Source organism: Moschus berezovskii, chromosome X, assembly GCF_049115385.1.
Source record: "Moschus berezovskii isolate FMDL1 chromosome X, NW_MosBer_1.0, whole genome shotgun sequence".
Taxonomy (NCBI): domain Eukaryota; kingdom Metazoa; phylum Chordata; class Mammalia; order Artiodactyla; family Moschidae; genus Moschus; species Moschus berezovskii.
In genome coordinates, this window is record NC_142488.1 from 85,864,838 (window position 1) to 85,884,461 (window position 19,624).

General features: G+C 37.1%; 1 protein-coding gene across 6 annotated transcripts in view; it reads left to right on the forward strand.

The window, feature by feature from the left end:
• The window catches only part of DIAPH2 (diaphanous related formin 2), a 1,076,961-nt gene that overhangs the window by 878,864 nt on the left and 178,473 nt on the right, over nt 1-19,624 (forward strand). The window contains exon 28 of one of the 6 annotated variants that reach the window (XM_055438268.2): nt 9,609-9,626. The exons of the other annotated variants lie outside the window; for them this stretch is intronic. Coding sequence (XP_055294243.2) covers nt 9,609-9,625 — 17 coding nt within the window. The 3' untranslated portion in view covers nt 9,626. The remainder of the gene's footprint in view (nt 1-9,608; nt 9,627-19,624) is intronic. 6 annotated transcript variants of the gene reach the window in all.

The following is a 19,624-nucleotide window of genomic DNA, read 5'->3' on the forward strand; positions in this document are numbered from 1 at the left end:
GTCGCTCAGTCATGTCCAACTGTTTGCGACCCCATGGACTGGAGCCCGCCAGGCTCCTCTGTCCATGGAATTCTCCAGGTAAGTCTAAATGAGAAGATATAATTTACCATTTGAGAATAGAGAGGAGACAGGAAACAACAATAGCCAACTGGTAAAATCAAACTCTAAGTCTTAATATTAGGGAAAATATTTTTGTAACAAAACCAAACCCACATTTTCTTAGGCCTCTCTACCTCACAGTAGCCACTGTTCCTTTGCTTTCATCTAAAATAATGAGATGGCTGGATAGCATCTCCGACTTTATGGACGTGAGTTTGAGTGAACTCCAAGAGTTGGTGATGGACAGGGAGGCCTGGTGTGTTGTGATTCATGGGGTCACAAAGAGTTGGACATGACTGAGCGACTGGACTGAAATGAACTGAAAATACCTTGCATTTCCTTGCCTGCTCTTTGCTACAGCAGCTGGCACCCTCCTGCTTTCAACCAGAGCTTGAGAGCTGTCAGTGGCAAAGTGGGAAGAAATGCCTCTCTCTTAGTGTGACACTCCACCCATGTACAGTCTGACACTCCACCAGTGTACCAAGATAATATACTACTTATGCCTCAAGGTCTTACAGACATTTTTAGAAAAACAGCTTTCAGGTATAAGTTATAGTCCTCTTGGATTTGGTCCCATGCACCAAGGCCCAAAGATAAACCTATGTAGCATCCAGTATCTTCCTCCTTTTTTTGATGATCAGTGTCTGTTGGGGTTTTCTGTTTGGTTTTGTTTCATTATTTTTACTAGGTCAAGCAGGTCATTCATTCTAAGCTGTTTACTTCTTTCTCCCTCAGGATGAGTTTTTTCCCATGAGCTTTCTCAGTCTCTATCTCTAAGTGTCAGAGTCTTACACTAGCTGACTCAACCCCATTTTGTCTGTAGTAAAGTTATTATATTGTAATATGCAATTCAAATCTAGTAAAAAAACACCTGACATAATGCAAACAAATGAAAACAGTATTCATCCAACTATTTATTGATTAAATAGTAGGGGTCAGGGAACAGTGCTTGAACCCTGGAGGGCAAAGATGGAAAAAGCATAGGTCTTGCCCTTAAGAACTCAGCATCTCATGGGGAAAACAGAGTATACATGATATAAATGCTATGGTATGAGTATGTTTAGTTCAGTTCAGTTCAGTCACTCAGTCGTGTCCGACTCTTTGCCACACCATAAATCACAGCACACCAGGCCTCCCTGTCCATCACCAACTCCCAGAGTTCACTCAAACTCATGTCCTAGAGTCGGTGATGCCATTGTAGAAAATTCTAAAAGAGGAATAAAATGCCTGGAGAACTGAAGAAAGTTTTCATGATAAAGTGGCATTTGAACTGTGTTTGGAACAAAGAATAGTAGTTTATGTGGAAAACATGAGGAATGATGGCAAATGCATGCAATGGAGAATGGAAAGGAGGAGTGGTGATGATGAAAAGTTTGTTTCAACAAAGAGTCAACAGAGGTTTTTAAGTAGAGGATTACCTAATTATTTGTGCATACACACACACACAAACACACACACACACGAAAGCAGTAGGGGTTGAGGCTGGAGTTAACCAATTTGAGTGCCACCTGCATGTATATAGTTAGAGAAACCTTGGTATCCCCCAGAAAGAATGTGTCCAGTGGGAGGTAAAGGCCAAGAATAGTGTCTTTGGGAATAGCAGTATTTAGGAGGCAAACAGAAGAATCAGCAAAGAATACTGTGGGGACAAAATAATTAGAAAGCAAAGAAGAGAAGCAGCAAAAAGTGATGCCTGGAAGACAGAGGGTAGTGAGAATTTCAGAATGGAGATAGTAAGGTCACATCCTGCAGAAAGTTAACTAGAATGATGACTGAAACAAGATCAGTGGCTTTGTCTGCTAGCAGGTAACAGCTGTCCTTTTCCCAAGCAGTTCTAATAGAGCAGTGAGGGCCAAGAGGGAAGATTTAAGGGATTAAAGAATGAAGAATATCTTTTGATCCTTAAGTGCTGGGATTTGAAGGGGAATAAAAGGGAGTTAGAGAATGAAAAGATAAATTGTGTCTCTTCTAGAGATCCTGATAGTAAACTAGATACCTTCAAGGGTCTTGAATGGTGTTGCCAATTATATTAATTATTATACCTAATTTTTCCCTCTTAATTCAGTTGTATTTATTGAACATATACTATGTGATGTACTTAAAATACTTCAGCATGCTTGGTGCTTTACAGTTAACAAAGCACTTTCTCATCTGTTGTGTGTATGTAACTCATAGCTATCTAGTACAGATTTCTGTTTGTGTAAGTTAAAATGAATGACATTGTGGCTCATGCAGAGAAGTGCATGTGGGAGTGCAGATGGGGAAGGAGACAAAAAGGATCAAATAATTCTTAAGCCAGTTACTCAGTGTTCTCAGTAGTGTTAGCTCAGTTACCTCTTGGCAATAACTAGAGGGTAAATACTAGGGTCTTGGTGTATTGATCAACATTTCAGTGACAGTTACAAAGACAAGATCAGGTAAGATAATCTAGGGTAAATCAGTAGAGCAGCCCACAAAGGGTGAACCCTGGAGAAAACAAACATTTGTGGCACTGGTTTTCAGCCCTGGCTAAACACTGGAATCACTTTGAGGTACTTTTTTAAAAATACCCATGTCTGAAATAAATCCAAATCTATGGAGTCAGAGCCTAAGAAATAGTATATTTTAAAAGTGATATATTGCTGTATGTAAAATAGATAAATAACAAAGACCTACTGTATGGCACAGGGAAGTGTATTCAAGATCTTATAGTACCCATAATAGAAAATAATCTGAAAATAGATATATACATATATGTATAACGGAATCACTTTGCTGTACACCAGAAACTAACACATTAGAAATCAACTATACTTCAATTAAAAAGAAGTTATTCAGGTGATTTGAATGTACCACAAAAGTTGAGAACCACCAATTAATGGGACTAGCTCAGAAACCAAAGCACATAAAAGAGGGCATTAAGGGGTTGGTTATGGAGGAGTGGGGAGAAAAAAGGTAGTGTGGTGCCGCTGAAGCTAAAGGCATAGAGCTTTTCAAAGACTAAGTATTAAATAGCGTCAGATGTAGACGGGAGAAAGGATCCAGTAGATTTAACTGTTAATATTAGGACTTCATTGATGACTTTGGCAAAAACAGTTTTAGGAGTGTGTTTGGATAGGGGTGAGAGTGAGTCAGATGTCCTGAGTTCTAAAATGCTATTAATTTTTAAGGCCACTTAACTTAGTGTCTTTTTTTCAATCACTTCATGTGAATCTTATGATGAAATGTGTACCTGTATTAGTTACTCAATTTTTGTTTGTTCTTTTTTTCTTTTTATTTATGGAAATTAAATTTTACTTTTGGGGCAGACATATATGTGTGTTGATTAATGAGATCTAGGTTTGCATTAGGGAGGGCAGAAACAGAAGATTGCTATGTAGTGTATCCTTGATTATTCTTTGACAACTAGAGAACAAATTGAACACAGACCATTTATGCCCTATTTATACACAAAATTGTCCTAAGCAACCACTGATGATGTTCTCTATAGAAATTTCAATAATTTTTGCTTGTCTGTTCTCCTACACAATATAATCAGCTCTGCTGCAGATTTCTTCATTGGTGATTTCTGCAAGCTAGTAGGAGATAAGGTCAATTTCAGTTGATTTTTATGAGAATATGAATTTAACAGGCTTCCTTTAGATATTAGAATATGGGATAAGTTAAGACAAGCAATTATTATGCAGCAGTAAATTCCTCTTGGTAGTTTTAATTTCATGTCAAAAATTCCTGGACCTGCTAATGTTGGTAGCTAAGCTCCCACACTGCTGCTGCTGCTAAGTCGCTTCAGTTCAGTTCAGTTCAGTTCAGTCGCTCAGTCATGTCCGACTCTTTGCGACCCCATGAATCACAACACGCCAGGCCTCCCTGTCCATCACCAACTCCCGGAGTTCACTCAGACTCACGTCCATCGAGTCGGTGATGCCATCCAGCCATCTCATTCTCTGTCGTCCCCATCTCCTCCCACCCCCAATCCCTCCCAGCATCAGACTCTTTTCCTGTGAGTCCACTTGTCTCATGAGATGGCCAAAGTATTGGAGTTTCAGCTTCAGCATCAGTCCTTCCAATAAACACCCAGGATTGATCTCCTTTAGAATGGACTGGTTGGACCTCCTTGCAGTCCAAGGGACTCTCAAGAGTCTTAGTCACTTCAGTCATGTTCAACTCTGTGCGACTCTATAGATGGCAGCCCACCAGGCTCCCCCGTCCCTGGGATTCTCCAGGCAAGAACACTGGAATGGGTTGCCATTTCCTTCAGTTCAGGAATAAATGTTTGGGACCCAATATGTCAGGTGTATGATATTATTCTAATATGAGCAGGCACTCTGTGCATCTGTAGCTATATTCAATGACAAGGTATTTTTCAGACTGTCATAAGTATCTTAAATTTTCTAAAGACCTAACTGCTTTCAAAATTAAAGGGAAATGATTGTCCTAAATGGTGGTAGTGACGATAGGCTTATTTCTCTCATAGGGACTTGGTAGTATATTACTGAAATTTCCTCAAAGTGGTAAGAAATTATAAACACTGCTTCCTGTTTAGCTGAATTCCATCTGCTGCCCCCATGGCCAAAGGCAGCTAGATGCACCTGGAAATAAGTGTACTCCCTACCCATCTCCCAGTTTTTCTGAAACCTTTGGACACACCTCTCCTGCGTATTACTCCTATGAGCCTTACTCCTTTCTTTGTGTCCATTAAAATGAGAGTGCAAGGAGAAGGAAGGAAGAGAGCAGTGGTTATCTAAGGCTCTATGATACCCTTTTGAGATTCAAGTTCTTTCATTATTCATTGGTAATTTTTGAATTTGTGAAGGTTTGAGCCTGATACCTTGAACTTAATATTGTGCTTCACCTATTCCAGGAAGCCTTTTAAGGTTCTGCTCAATGTCAACTTTCTTAAAGATATTGATGATACAAAGTGTTAAAATACAACAAAGCTTATAACTATATTCCACTATTAAAGGATTGTGATTTATTTTTAGTATTACCTAGCATATAACTCCGGAGAAGGCAATGGCAAGCCACTCCAGTACTATTGCCTAGAAAATCCCATGGATGGAGGAGCCTGGTGGGCTGCAGTCCGTGGGGTCGCTGGGGGTCAGACGCGACTGAGCGACTTCACTTTCCCTTTCACACATTGGAGAAGGAAATGGCAACCCACTCCAGTGTTCTTGCCTGGAGAATCCCAGGGACGGGGGAGCCTGGTGGGCTTCCGTCTATGGGGTCGCACAGAGTCAGACACGACTGAAGTGACTTAGCAGCAGCAGCAGCAGCATATAACTCAGTATAGTATATGCTCTTGATAACTGCTTATTGAATACTTTACAAGTATCCAAAAATAAATTGAATCTACATGAAATCCTTTTCAATATATTGTACCTAAAGGTATCTCTCAAGTTTGAAATTTGGAGGATGAAGGAAATAGAAGTTTCATTATACATCACTATAAATGAAATTCCATTAAGTCTGAGTTTATTTTATGGGCAAACTCGAATATCCTATGTATGTTACCTTCACATGACCTTTTCTACTCAGTAATGCTTAGGCTTGACAAGTAAAGTAAAATGCTTAGTTTTTATAAAAAACAAAATATAACTGTATGCCATTACTCTTATTCTTCTATCCATTGTGCTTTTATTTGATTGCTACCTCTTTCTCATTCTCAACTCAAATCATGATTTGTTCTATTACTACTACTTAGAGGGCAAAATTCCTCAATACTAATAGAGAAATTACAGGGAAAGCAGATTGACAAGAGTCTTTTCAGTTTTACATATCTTCTCATCAGTCTTTGCAAATATATTCTATAAGACAGGGGAAGTGAATGTGAGTTAATGAATCTCTTTAGAATAATGTTAAATAGTAATTGTTTTTCCAGTTTTCTCACAGATTTACTCAGGAGGATATATCTTTCTGAAATTTAAGGGTTTTTTTTCTAGCATGTAGGAGTATTAAGGATTTGAACTGTTTGTTTCATAGACTTTCTAGAATCCAGGATCATATTTTCCTTTCCACTTGAGAAGGTTTTAGCTTGAGATTTCAGGGTTTACTGGTCTGTTATATTGTCTTGCATAGATGTACTATACAGCAGGCAAACAATACTCTCTGGACAATGAACAGGGATTTTTTTTTTCATACATTATTCACTACTCTTCATTGGTTTCAGAAAGTCAATGTATATCCTGGATCAAAGAAATGAAAAAACACAAAAACAAGGATATAATTTTCATATTGTTGTTTGGAAAGTTAATACTATTATGCATGAATTTCATCTTTCTTGCAGAGTTAGAGTTCCTCTTAGATTTGTAGCAGCCTTATAGCTATTAATCAAAACTGTACATGTTTAGTTTCCTAATAAACTGATTATCTTCAAATATTTGGAGTTAACCTGTGAAGGGAAATTTGTACCAGGAGAATAAATATTATGGCCCTGTGTGGATAATCCAGTGTTTATTTTAGTTATGTTTGTGACTACATCTCAGTCATCTGTATCAGTACTATTTCAAGTGACAGGAATCATGAGAGATAATTGTGCTTTGTGCATATACTTGTAGATTTCATTTTGTCATATCGACAGATAATTGGAATCAAATGTATACATTCTTAAATTGAAAAGAGAAAGGAAAAAAATTTTTTCTAGTATGTAGATTTCATTTTAAGGTCCAAATTGAACTCTCATGCACATATAGAGGACATTAAACCAAGTTCAGTCAATAGTCCTACAAGCTCACAACATGAAGGCACCAAGAGGATGACCATCTTTAGTGACGAGGGGTAATGGTCCAAGATAGAAAATAAATTTAGAAATGAAATTTCAACATAACAAACTTCTAGGAAATTATTGGAGGATACTTTAAATGTTGAATTCAGGTGGTAGCAGATTGGGAAGGGCAAATGAGAAGAAAAGTATCAAATTTAGCAATTTAATTTTTTTTCAGTTGCCATAAATAGTATTGATCAGTTTGCATGGCTCATTTAGAACTGAAATTTCCTAGCAGACACTGAAAAAGGATAATGGTCAAGTTGAATGCCGTCCACACAATTTTTTTGCATTGTAGATTATCTTTATGCTTCCAGTAGTCAACTTTTTTCCTACTTACCATGCATTTCAGTCCTGGGGTCCTTTGTCTTCACTTTGTCCACCTTTGTCCTCCTGTCTGCTTTTCTTACTTCCCTTCTGCTGCTTCAGAAGAATCTTGTTCTATCAGTTTATCTCCCTCACAACACTGTTTCCTGCCTCCATTGTCCCAATCTGATATATCACACATTAGCCATGGAAAAGAAAAACTCAGGGATGGAAATGGGGAAATAAAATTGTATCAGTATTGTTTAAAGTCTATTTTACTTCTCTTAATTCTCAGCATTCTGTCTCTTTTAGGAAAACAAAGACCATTGCCAATATTTACTGTTCCAAATAAACCCTCTCTTCAGTTCAGTTCAGTTCAGTCGCTCAGTCATGTCCGACTCTCCGCGACCCCATGAATCACAGCACGCCAGGCCTCCCTGTCCATCACCAACTCCCGGAGCTCACTCAAACTCATGTCCACAGAGTCGGTGATGCCATCCAGCCATCTCATTCTCTGTCATCCCCTTCTCCTCCCGCCCCCAACCTTTCCCAGCATCAGAGTCTTTTCCAGTGAGTCAACTTGTCGCATGAGGTGGCCAAAGTATTGTAGTTTCAACTTTAGCATCAGTCCTTCCAATGAACACCCAGGATTGATCTCCTTTAGAATGGACTGGTTGGATCTCCTTGCAGTATAAGGGACTCTCAAGAGTCTTCTCCAACACCACAGTTCAAAAGCATCGATTCTTCGGCGATCAGCTTTCTTCACAGTCCAACTCTCACATCCATACATGACCACGGGAAAAACCACTGCCTTGACTAGACGGACCTTGATTGGCAAAGTAATGTCTCTGCTTTTTAATATACTATCAAGGTTGGTCATAACTTTCCTTCCAAGGAGCAAGCGTCTTTTAATTTCATGGCTGCAATCAGCATCTGCAGTGATTTTGGAGCCCCAAAAAATAAAGTCTGACACTGTTTCCACTATTTTTCCATCTATTTCCCATGAAGTGATGGGACCAGATGCCATGATCTTTGTTTTCTGAATGTTGAGCTTCAAGCCAACCTTTTCACAACCCTCTCTTACTTTATGCCAAATTGTTTCCATTCTTGGTGGTAAGGAGGGGATCATTGGAGGACATTTCAAAGGGACAAGAAGACATTCCTGGGTGGACTCTTAAAATTATGATGTCAGTGCTGCTGAAATTTATAAGTACTCCTGATAGTGAGGAAAGCATCACACAGACGATAAACCTTTTGTATAGCTACATAAATTATCTCACCAATTAGTATAGACAATTGTGAAATGACTACACGGGTTTTTGCTCTCAAAAAGTATACAGTCTTTAAAAAATGAAACTCAAAATGCCCTTTCACAAAAATTCCTCAAATCACAATGCACTTTTACAGCTTGACAGGTATGAATGTGTTCAGTGAAAAGGAAGTTTGGGATTTCAATGAATAGTTTGACAGGTTTAGTTTTTGTTTTTGTGGGTTTTTTTTTTTTGTTTGTTTTTTGTTTTTGTCTGTCTGCATTCATTGAAGTAAAATCTTAGGTTTTACTTAAACAAGTCATAATTAAGTATCTACTCCAAGGAGCTTTCTTTATTATTAAGGCATGTAAAACAAATTTTTTTAAAGAGCACTTTGCTTATAAGCTAATTGATATGTTAATTTTTTTCTAATATTTTGAAAACATATACCTCTGTTCATTCACTTTTTTTTTTAAATTGGAAACTAATTCCAGTAAAGGTGAGACAGAATAGTGTATGTGCTTTATCTGTTTACCTAAACCCAAATGGTCCCCTTAGAAGGTAACACCTCTTATCAATTGTGATTATTTTCATTAAGTCCTACAAAAACCTTTTTGTTATGAATTATGCATAATTTATCCAACTGTTACTTAACGTCCATTCTTGACCATCAAATAGGTTTTGTTACCCTAGTTGATTTAGCTATACAGGTTAAATGTGGCAAATCCACATTTTCATTTGGAAAAGAAGCTCAATTTTGAAGTATGCCTTCTTTTGACTTCTTTTGTGAGCTCTATGACACATGGTACATGTCCTGGCATAACTGAAGGTATAAAGAGTAGTGATTGGGTAGAATTCATCACAGAATTTCACTTCCTAACTGTGTATCCAAAACTGCTTTCGTACCAATTAGCTATGACCTTAGCTAGCCTTAGGGTATTAGATTATTAGAGGCACCATTTCTGAAATATTGTGTTTCTGATATTAGTTTAAGGAAATTTCCTTGCAGTGGTGACTGTTTTCCAGGGTAGACACCCCTCTGCCTGCCATGTGCTGCTTCTTTCCACTAAGCTGCTGAATCTTTCACAAAGGAATTAAACATAATGTTTCTGGAAATATGAATAGCTTGTGCCCTTTTCTGAGTGTCCTTCTTCAGAAATATTGCAGCTGCAATGGTATTACGTGCCTTCATTTTTGTTTGTTTCTCTCTGCAGGGAAGTTCCTGCTTTAAGGTAGAGCAGACTCTTTTATTCTTGGAATTTTCCGCCTCTAAATGATGTGAAGACCTCAGTCATGTTCTTAAAGCACATTGTTTCTTTGTCAAATTTATTTTACATCGGTTGACCATGCACCTTGTAGGAACAATGGAGTCTGGGTAAGAGGGTGTGTGCTCTAATTTGCTTCAGTCATGTCTGACTCTTTGCAACCCTGTGGACTGTAGCCTGCCAGGCTTCTCTGTCCATGAGATTCTCCATGCCAGAATACTGGAGTGGGTTGCCATGCCCTTCTCCAGGGGATCTTTCCGACCCAAGGATTGAACCTGCGTCCCTTGTCTCGTGCATCAGCAGGCAGGTTCTTTACCACTGGCATCACCTGGGAAGCCCAGGATCTAAATGAATACTGAGAAATCCATCTTTTCTGTGAGAGAAATAACCCAAAGCAAGAGCTCTGTGAATAGTCACAATAACACAATCTTTAGAGAAGACACACAGTGTGTTACTTATATATGTGAACATCTCCACAGGCGACAAGACGTCAGATGTGCAACTAAAATGAAAACAAGCCACTGGTACATTTTTCACGGTCCTTTCGTAGGACAACAGTGCTGCTATATGAAAAAGTCCTGTTTGACTTGCATCTGGGGCAGAGAATGCAAGGACTTTACTGACGGTTGCCTTGTTTATCCCCCTTCCTCCAAAGCATTTCTTTTATGTGATTCTTTCACTGTCTTTTCCCATCCACTTGTTTTGTTTTCAATGTGAATATCATACTATTTATGAGATGGTCACTGCTTTTGATGTTCACTTTCCAGAGCTTTAAGTTTTACTGAGAAAAAAGATAATTTTCCAAAAACAAAAAATAGGTTATCAAGCAAATTCGTTCAATCCCATTCAAGTAATAGAAAGAGGCAAACTTGACTTATTCAACTTTGACATCTAATTTGAATCTTTTTGTGCATGCTGTTCTGAAAATTGCTACCACTTGTCAAATTTGAATGGGAGAGAACAAAACAGAGATAGTAGAATATTGCTTCTTTTTCACTAGCTTTAAATTAATTGTAGATTACTCAGAACCACATCTTCATTATTAAAGTGAGAAATTCAATATGTACTCTAAAGTGCTCTACTCATCTAACTCCTTTAATAATGTCAAGATTTTGCATCAGAAGAACAAGAGAATTAATATTTTGTTATGGTAAAAATGTTTTTTCTTTCTTAACTAACAAACTTAAAAATTCTTTTTTCTTCCATTTATGATTCTTGTTAGGCTAATTGAAACAATTCACGTGAGTAGTTTATATTACTGACTACCTGCCACTTAAACATTCATGGAAAGAAAACTCAAGTTGTGAAATATAAAGAAATAAGCCTGCTTTGAAAAGACTGTATATCATTAACAATTCTAGTAGTTTATATTTTCTTAAATGAGGTAGATTTGAAACATGTAAATACATAAATATGGAAATGAATCTTCCTTGTGCTCGCACTGCTTATGATTCATGATTAGCCCTAGTGCAAGATGGTAATTTAAAAACCTCACAGATTTTTATTGCTATCTGTACCTGTATGTGTCAACTGCACAAATGATAAAATAATAATGAAAGGACTTATGGCTTAGTATAATAGCTATTGTTCTAAATATCTTGTATGCTTTGACTTGAAATGCCTCTCTTGCCTTGGAAAAAATCTACTACCCATTCCTGATACTATTTAACTGGGCTTATTTATTAGTCCTTTGACAGTACTGCCTACTATGACAGTATCTTTTAATTTGCTTAATTTCCTGACATTTTCTGTGTTAATTTTTTACTTTGGGATTTTTAAATGCCAGATTTGTGCTTAAAATAGAAAAGCTCTCCACTAGTAAGATTTAGTCATATCATTTAAGTACTACAGAGTCATTCCAGATGTAATAGGGAGAGATAAAGAAGGGATCACAGATAATAAATTTGCCCTGCTTTCTCCAAAAAATTATTACAGCAAGCCTTAAGTCTCAGCTTTATTGATAAATATAAATGTGGGTTATGTAAGGAAAGCCTATGCCTATTTATAATAGCAGTCAAATATAGTTTTAGTCCTTGTGTTAGGCCAAACCGCTCCATAAACTGTTCCAAGGCAATTTGAAAAACAGGTATTTGTTGTGTAATCTGTTTTTTATTGCATATGCATTTTATTTTGTGATTTTTATAATTAAAGTAATAAAACTAAATATTTCCTGACTAACTCGCAGGTAAACAACTTGACACAATATAAATGTGTTTTATCTCATGAAACAACTGATAGTCATTCCAAAGGAAGATTGTTGGGAGATGTGGAAGAAGGTAGGATTTTCAGTTGGTTACCAGGCTTTTAACAAAACAACTCCTATTATAATCCTAGAGAATTTCATCTGCCTAAATCCCCACTCAAATGACAAGCAAGGAGTGAGAGCTGTAGTCAGAAGAACAAAGGATAAGGGGACCAATATCTGAATGAACCCCCCGCCACCATGGTCCACTTTAGAGGGACCCATTATTCTGTGGGTTAGAACCTCTCACCATTGCTTGTGAAAATACTGGGCACTGAATGATGCTGTATGCCTTACATTCTACTTACTAAAATTGCTTATACAATTTCAATTGGCTACGGTATTTATTATGTTCTGTCCTCAGCATTCTGTAGCACGGTTAAGCCTACAAAGCAGCTGCTGCTGCTGCTTTTTTTTTTTTTTTTTTAGTGGATCAAGTGATTATGTATTGTGTGAATATTAATTCAAGTTTCTTCAGTGCTGTGGCATTTAGATGAAGGGTAGTAAATAAACATTAAGCTTTAAAAAAACTTTTATGCTATTCTTCAAATTCTACATTGCCTGGAAATAAATAGTGGCTATCGGACCGAAAAAGGTCCACTATTTAAAAATTTCCATAAAACTTATATATGTCCATTGGTGAACACTTATAAATCTGTACCTTAATGGAATTTGCACATGGGTGTTACGAGGTAAAAATTCTCAAAGATATTATAAAATTATGTTATATAGCTCAGTTTTTACAATGGTTCAAACCTAAGGAGTATCTGTGTATACTGTGAATTGCAATAGTATGTTTTTTAACCTACAAAACCCTCGAAAAACTATCTTTAGAAGGATAAGCTTGGTTAGTATTTTTTAAAGTATGCAGGGTTGGGGAATATGGATTTTAATTATAAAAGTCTCTTTGAAAATCAGACATGGTAAAACAAGCCATGTTGTATGTGTGTGTATATATATATGTATGTGTATATATATATATATATATATATGTATATATATATAGAGAGAGAGAGAGAGAGCTCCTTTGCTGTCCAGTGAGAACTAGGTGCCATTCTAGCATGTTTTCCGTCTCTCCTTAGACTGTTTCATGTCTGAGGCTTTCTCATTTCTCCCCAAAGCTTCTGTCGTGATCCACAACTGCATTGTCTCTTTTCTTCTATTTCCACCTGGGAGCTCTTATGTCCCACAATTTACTGAAGTGCTTTAACTACAGCCTGTATCTCTTATTAACATATCTCTGTACTGTGCTTTTCTGTGGTAGTATAGAATATTAATGCGATTAGGACAATTCATTAAGATATACTGCCTATTTGAATGACAGCCTTAAGTCACAGGATAAGCCTCCTTTAAAATGGTCCACTCTTTTTTTTTTTTTTTGAAGGAAGGGAATATTTGTAATTAAAAAAAAAAGTTAAAACCTCTCAGAAAATCTACCATAGCTAATCCACTCCATACCCTCCTCCTCCAAAAAAAAAAATAGTTTTGACACATAAATGTAGGGAATCTTCATACTGATAGCACATTTTCCATACTTTAATAAATCAATCCATAAGTTAATCACTAGTGAGGATACCTTACTTATTTCCTACAGTGACTATGAAGATAAAGTGACTCGCAGGCATAGAAAACAAACATTGTTGTTGTTGATGTTTAGTTACTAAGTTGGGTCTGACTCTTTGCGACCCTATGGACTATGGCCCACCAGGCTCCTCTCTCCATCAAATTTCACAGCCAAGAATACTGGTGTGGGCTGCCATTTCCTTGTCCAGTGGATCTTCCCAACTCAGGGCTAGAACACACGTCTTCTACTTGACAGGTGGATTCTTTACCACTGATCCATCTGGCAAGCCCAAAAGTTATTGTTAACAAAGGGGAAAGAGGGGAGTGATAAATTAGGGGGTTAGAATTAACATTACAAACTACTATATATAAAATAGATAACCAACAGGGACTTACTGTATAGCACAGGGAACCATATTCAGTATCTTGTAATGAATGACCTATAATGGAAAAGAATCTGAAAAAGAGTTGTGTGTGTGTATAATATATATATGTGTGTCTGTATATCTGATATATATGTCTGAACCACTTTGCTGTACACCTGACACTAACAAAACTTTGTAAATCAATTATACTTAATTTTTTTAATTAGGGAAATATAAATTTTTTAAAAAAGATAAAGTGAGATGGTAGATGTGACATTTTTTGAAACTTTTAAAGTGTATTTATTTAAAGATTAAACAAAGCTTTAAAGTGTTTAAGGATTATTATAGTTACTATATTAATACCATTTATGTCAGTGACTTCTCATTACTTTTAGGAAAATTCAAAATTTTGACAGTAGCTGAAAAGACCCTGTATGATCTGACTTGTACTTACATTACCTGTCTCTTCTTGAATAGTTCAAGGCTATGAGGACATGTAGCACTCAGCTACAAAACTGTTAACATTAGAAAGAGGAGCATTGTTTTAGGTGAAGAGATCTTGCAGTGTTCATCCCTGAAACTGGGGCTTTTGGTAAAATTTGAGTAATCATTTGATGGTTGAACAAATGTGGTATCAGATTGATCATTATAAAGATAGATAAAATGTGATTGGTTTCATTTATATCTTTAATTGATTAGAGTAATGAACAATTAAAATGTAAGCTGGAATTTATGAGGTATTTAATTAATTGCAGTAAATATAGTGAACTTCTAGTTATATTGCTTGTCAGATTTTCAATGTAGGGTAAGTCTGATATTTTCTAAATGGAATATTTAGAACAAATCTTATCTTAAAGTATCCATCCCTCCATATTCCAGCTTCTAAATAATTATAATGAAATCTAATGTTTCATAATTATCACTATGATAACTTTACAGAGCAATGGAAATATTGCCTGTACCCTGTCCTTCACATTTCAACCTTAGGCTTATTTTTTTTGTGTGTGTGGCTATATCTGTAATATAGAAAGCATTTTATTTTCCTGGCTAAGCTATTCTAGTGCAATAAAATTTTTGAAAGAAAAATTTTGGATCAAGGACAAGCAACTCCAGGAATTAAAATAGTCATTTTTCCCCCCTGATTATCTTTCAATCTAGAAAACAACTTTAAAATATGGCAACAATATTTCGCTTTGATACATTGAAGATTCAAACATTTTAGCAATACGTGGACTGCAAAAGTAATATCTCTTTCTAAAAAAAAGAAGCCAATATAGGCAAATATGCATCTAAAACATACAACTTGTTCATACATAATAATACCATTGTAAAGATTTTCGTGTTGTTATTCTGATTTAAGTGTCCCTTCCTGGAGACATATGATTAATATTTTAGCTTTCTCTTGCTTTCATGAAACCTATGGCCAGACACTATGAGTGTCTAGAAGTTGGCTTCAAATGACAAATTCAGCATGCTATAATAAGTGATACTAGGATTTCTTACTGAGTTCATCTAGAATTTGGCCATCTTGAGAAATGACTGTGGGTACATTCTTATTCCCAAATATTTCCCTTATTTCAAACTCTTATTCTCTAGAGGTTCTTGTGGTCTTATTGTATCTGATTTTGATGGTAAATAATATGACTGTGTAAAGGAAACATGCCACATGCAGAAGGATATCACTCATAGAATTACAAGTTGGTCAGTGCCCCCTTGCTAGTATTCTAGAATTATCTTACTAAAATAATATGGTTTTGTTTCTTTTTCAAAAAGATAAAGTGCAAAACAGTGAAAGTGGAATTCTGAAGTATTCTGTCACCCATATAATAAATAATGGCTAGCATATTTACATTCCAGGCACATGGTATATCCTCAATAAATATCTATGAAATGAATGTTATCTAAATAAATGTATTATCTATTTTATCTATTATATTTGCCTTTTGCCTTTCCTGTTTCTTTGATTGAATAACTAAAATGTTATCATCATATAGTTTCCTCTATTAAAATGTTTTATGAATGATAAGATATGATTTTTGTAGAAAATTTGGGAATATGTAACATACAAATTCAAACATACTATCTATGGTCTCCAGACATTAGAAGCAAGCACCATTTGGGTTTAATTCTTTCTATCTTGTATTTGTATGCATTTTTACATTACTCATATTATACTTTATACACAGCTGTGTCTCCTACTTTTTCATTTAAATTTGTAAGCATTTTCATATATTAATGAATCTATTTATGTTTCACGTTTTTAATGGTTGTGTACAGATAATACACAACGGATAATAGTATATGGATATATGATAATTCAATCCATGACTCCCTTAGGTTAGATACTGGATTTGTTCCTGTATGTTTGTTGCTACAAATAACACTGTAGCTCACATTTTTCTACATATACTCCACATACTTAAAAATTAGCACACCTCTTAACTAGAAGGGGCTCAGAAAGTAAATGTAGGGAGTAATGTGAACAAATTCAGTTCAGTTCAATCTCTCACTCCTGTCCGCTCTTTGCGACCCCATGGACTGCAGCACACCAAGCGACCCTGTCTATTACGAAGTCCCGGAGTTTACTCACACTCGTGTCCATTGAGTCGGTGATGCCATCCAACCATCACGTCCTCTGTCGTCCCCTTCTCCTCCCACCTTCAATCTTTCCCAGCATCAGGGTCTTTTCCAATGAGTCAGTTCTTCACATCAGGTGGATGTGTTCAGTCCAACATCAGTCCTTCCAATGAATATTCAGGACTGATTTCCTTTAAGATGGACTGGTAGGATCTCCTTGCAGTCCAAGGGGCTCTCAAGAGTCTTCTCCAACACCACATTTCAAAAGCATCAATTCTTCGGCACTCAGCTTTCTTCACAGTCCAACTCTCACATCCATACATGACTATTGGAAAAACCTTAGCTTTGACTAGTCAGACCTTTGTTGGCAAAGTAATGTCTCTGCTTTTTAATATGCTGTCTAGGTTGGTCATAATTTTTCTTCCAAGGAGTAAGCGTCTTTTAATCTCATGGCTGCAGTCACCATCTGCAGTGATCTTGGAGCCCCAAAAATAACGTCCGTCACTGTTTCCACTGTTTCCCCATCTATTTGCTATGAAGTGATGAGACCAGATGTCATGATCTTAGTTTTCTGAATGTTGAGCTTTAAGCCAACTTTTTCACTCTCCTCTTTTACGTTCATCAAGAGGCTCTTTAGTTCTTCACTTTCTGCCATAAGGGTGATGTCATCTGCATAGCTGAGGTTATTGATATTTCTCCCGGCAATCTTGATTCCAGCTTGTGCTTCTTCCAGTCCAATGTTTCTCATGATATACTCTGCATATAAGTTAAAAAAGCAGGGTGACAATATACAGCCTTGACATACTCCTTTCCCAATTTGGAACCATTCTGTTGTTCCATGTTCACTTCTAACTGTTGCTTTCTGACCTGCATACAGATTTCTCAAGAGGCAGGTCAGGTGGTCTGGTATTCCCATCTCTTAAAGAGTTTTCCACAGTTTGTGGTGATTCACACAGTCAAAGACTTTGGCATAGTCAATAAAGCAGAAGTAGATGTTTTTCTGGAACTCTTTTGCCTTTTCCATGATCCAGTGGATGTTGGCAATTTGATCTCTGGTTCCTCTGCCTTCTTTAAAGCCAGCTTGAACATCTGGAAGTTCACGGTTCACGTATTGAAGCCTGGCTTGGAGAATTTTGACCATTACTTTGCTAGCATGTAAGATGAGTGCAATTGTGCAGTAGTTTGAACATTCTTTGGCATTGCCTTTCCTTGGGATTGGAATGAAAACTGACTTTTCCAGTCCTGTGGCCACTGCTGAGTTTCCCAACTTTGCTGGCATATTGAGTGCAGCACTTTGACAGCATCATCTTTTAGGATTTGAAATAGCTCATCTGCAATTCCATCACTTCCTCTACCCTTGTTTGTAGTGATGCTTCCTAAGAACACTTGACTTCACATTCCAGTATGTCTGGCTCTAGGTGAGTGATCACACCATTGTGATTATCTGGGTCATGAAGATCTCTTTTGTACAGTTCTTCTGTGTATTCTTGCCACCTCTTCTGTATATACTCTGCTTCTGTTAGTTCCACACCATTTATTTTCTTTATTGAGCCCATCTTTGCATGAAATGTTGCCTTGGTATCTCTAACTTTCTTGAAGAGATATCTAGTCTTTCCTATTCCATTGCTTTCCTCTATTTCTTTGCACTGATCCTAGTATGTCCTGCCATTCCCTTCTGGTGTGAAGAGTTTCTATTGAAAGATCAGCTGTTATCCTTATGGGAATCCCCTTGTGTGTTGTTTGTTGTTTTTCCCTTGGTGCTTTTAATATTTGTTCTTTGTGTTTGATCTTTGTTAATTTGATTAATATGCGTCTTGGGGTGTTTCGCCTTGCGTTTATCCTGTTTGGGACTCTCTGGGTTTCTTGGACTTGGGTGGCTATTTCCTTCCCCATTTTAGGGAAGTTTTCAACTATTATCTCCTCAAGTATTTTCTCATGGCCTTTCTTTTTTCTTCTTCTGGGACTCCTATGATTCGAATGTTGGGATGTTTGACATTGTCCCAGAGGTCTCTGAGATTGTCCTCATTTCTTTTCTTTTTTTCTTTTTTCGTCTCTGCTTCATTTATATCCACCATTCTGTCTTCTACCTCACTTATCCTATCTTCTGCCTCAGTTATTCTACTGTTGGTTCCCTCCAGAGTGTTTTTGATCTCAGTTATTGCATTATTCATTATTGATTGACTCTTTTTTATTTCTTCTAGGTCCTTGTTAAACATTTCTTGCATCTTCTGAATCCTTGCCTCCAGGCTATTTATCTGAAACTCCATTTTGTTTTTAAGATTTTAGATCATTTTCACTATCATTATTCGGAATTCTTTTTCATGGAGATTCCCTATCTCCTCCTTTTTTTGGTTTGGTGGGCATTTATCATGTTCCTTTACCTGCTGTGTGTTTCTCTGCCTTTTCATCTTGCTTCGGTTGCTGTGTTTGGGGTGGCCTTTCTGTATTCTGGCAGTTTGTGGTTCCTCTTTATTGTGGAGTTTCCTCGCTGTGGGTGGGGTTGGACGAGTGGCTTGTCAAGATTCCTGATTAGGTAATCTTGCCTCAGTGTTCTGGTGGGTGGAGCTGGATTTCTTCTCTCTGGAGTGCAATGAAGTTTCCAGTAGTGAGTTTTGAGTTGTCTACGGATTTGGTGTGACTTTGGGCAGCCTGTATATTAAAGCTCAAGGCTATGTTCCCGTGTTGCTGGAGAATTAGTGTGGTATGTCTTGCTCTGGAACTCGTTGGCTCCTTGGAAGAGCTTGGTTTCAGTGTATGTATGGAGGCTTTTCGATGAGCTTTGTCGATTAATGTTCCCTGGAATCAGGAGTTTTCTGGTGTTGTCAGGTTCTGGATTTAAGCCTCCTAACTCTGGTTTTCAGTCTTATTCTTACAGTAGCCTTAAGACTTCTCCATCCATACAACACCAATGATAAAACATCTCTTTTTGAAGACAATGGGCTGCCTTTCTGGGTGTCTGGTGTCCTCTGCCAGTGTTCAGAAGTTGTTTTGTGGAAATTGCTCAGCGTTCAAATGATCTTTTGATGAATTTGTTGGGGAGAAAGTGGTCTCCCTGTCCTATTCCTCTGCCATCTTAGTACTTTCCCACTGTTGCCTAGTTTTGTAAAAAATAAGGTTGCAGTTACTAGCTTCCAGTAGGCATTATTTTGAGAATGGTGGCATCCAAGCCAGACATGACTCAGAAAACTCAAGTTAGTAATACAAGGTCTATTCTGAAA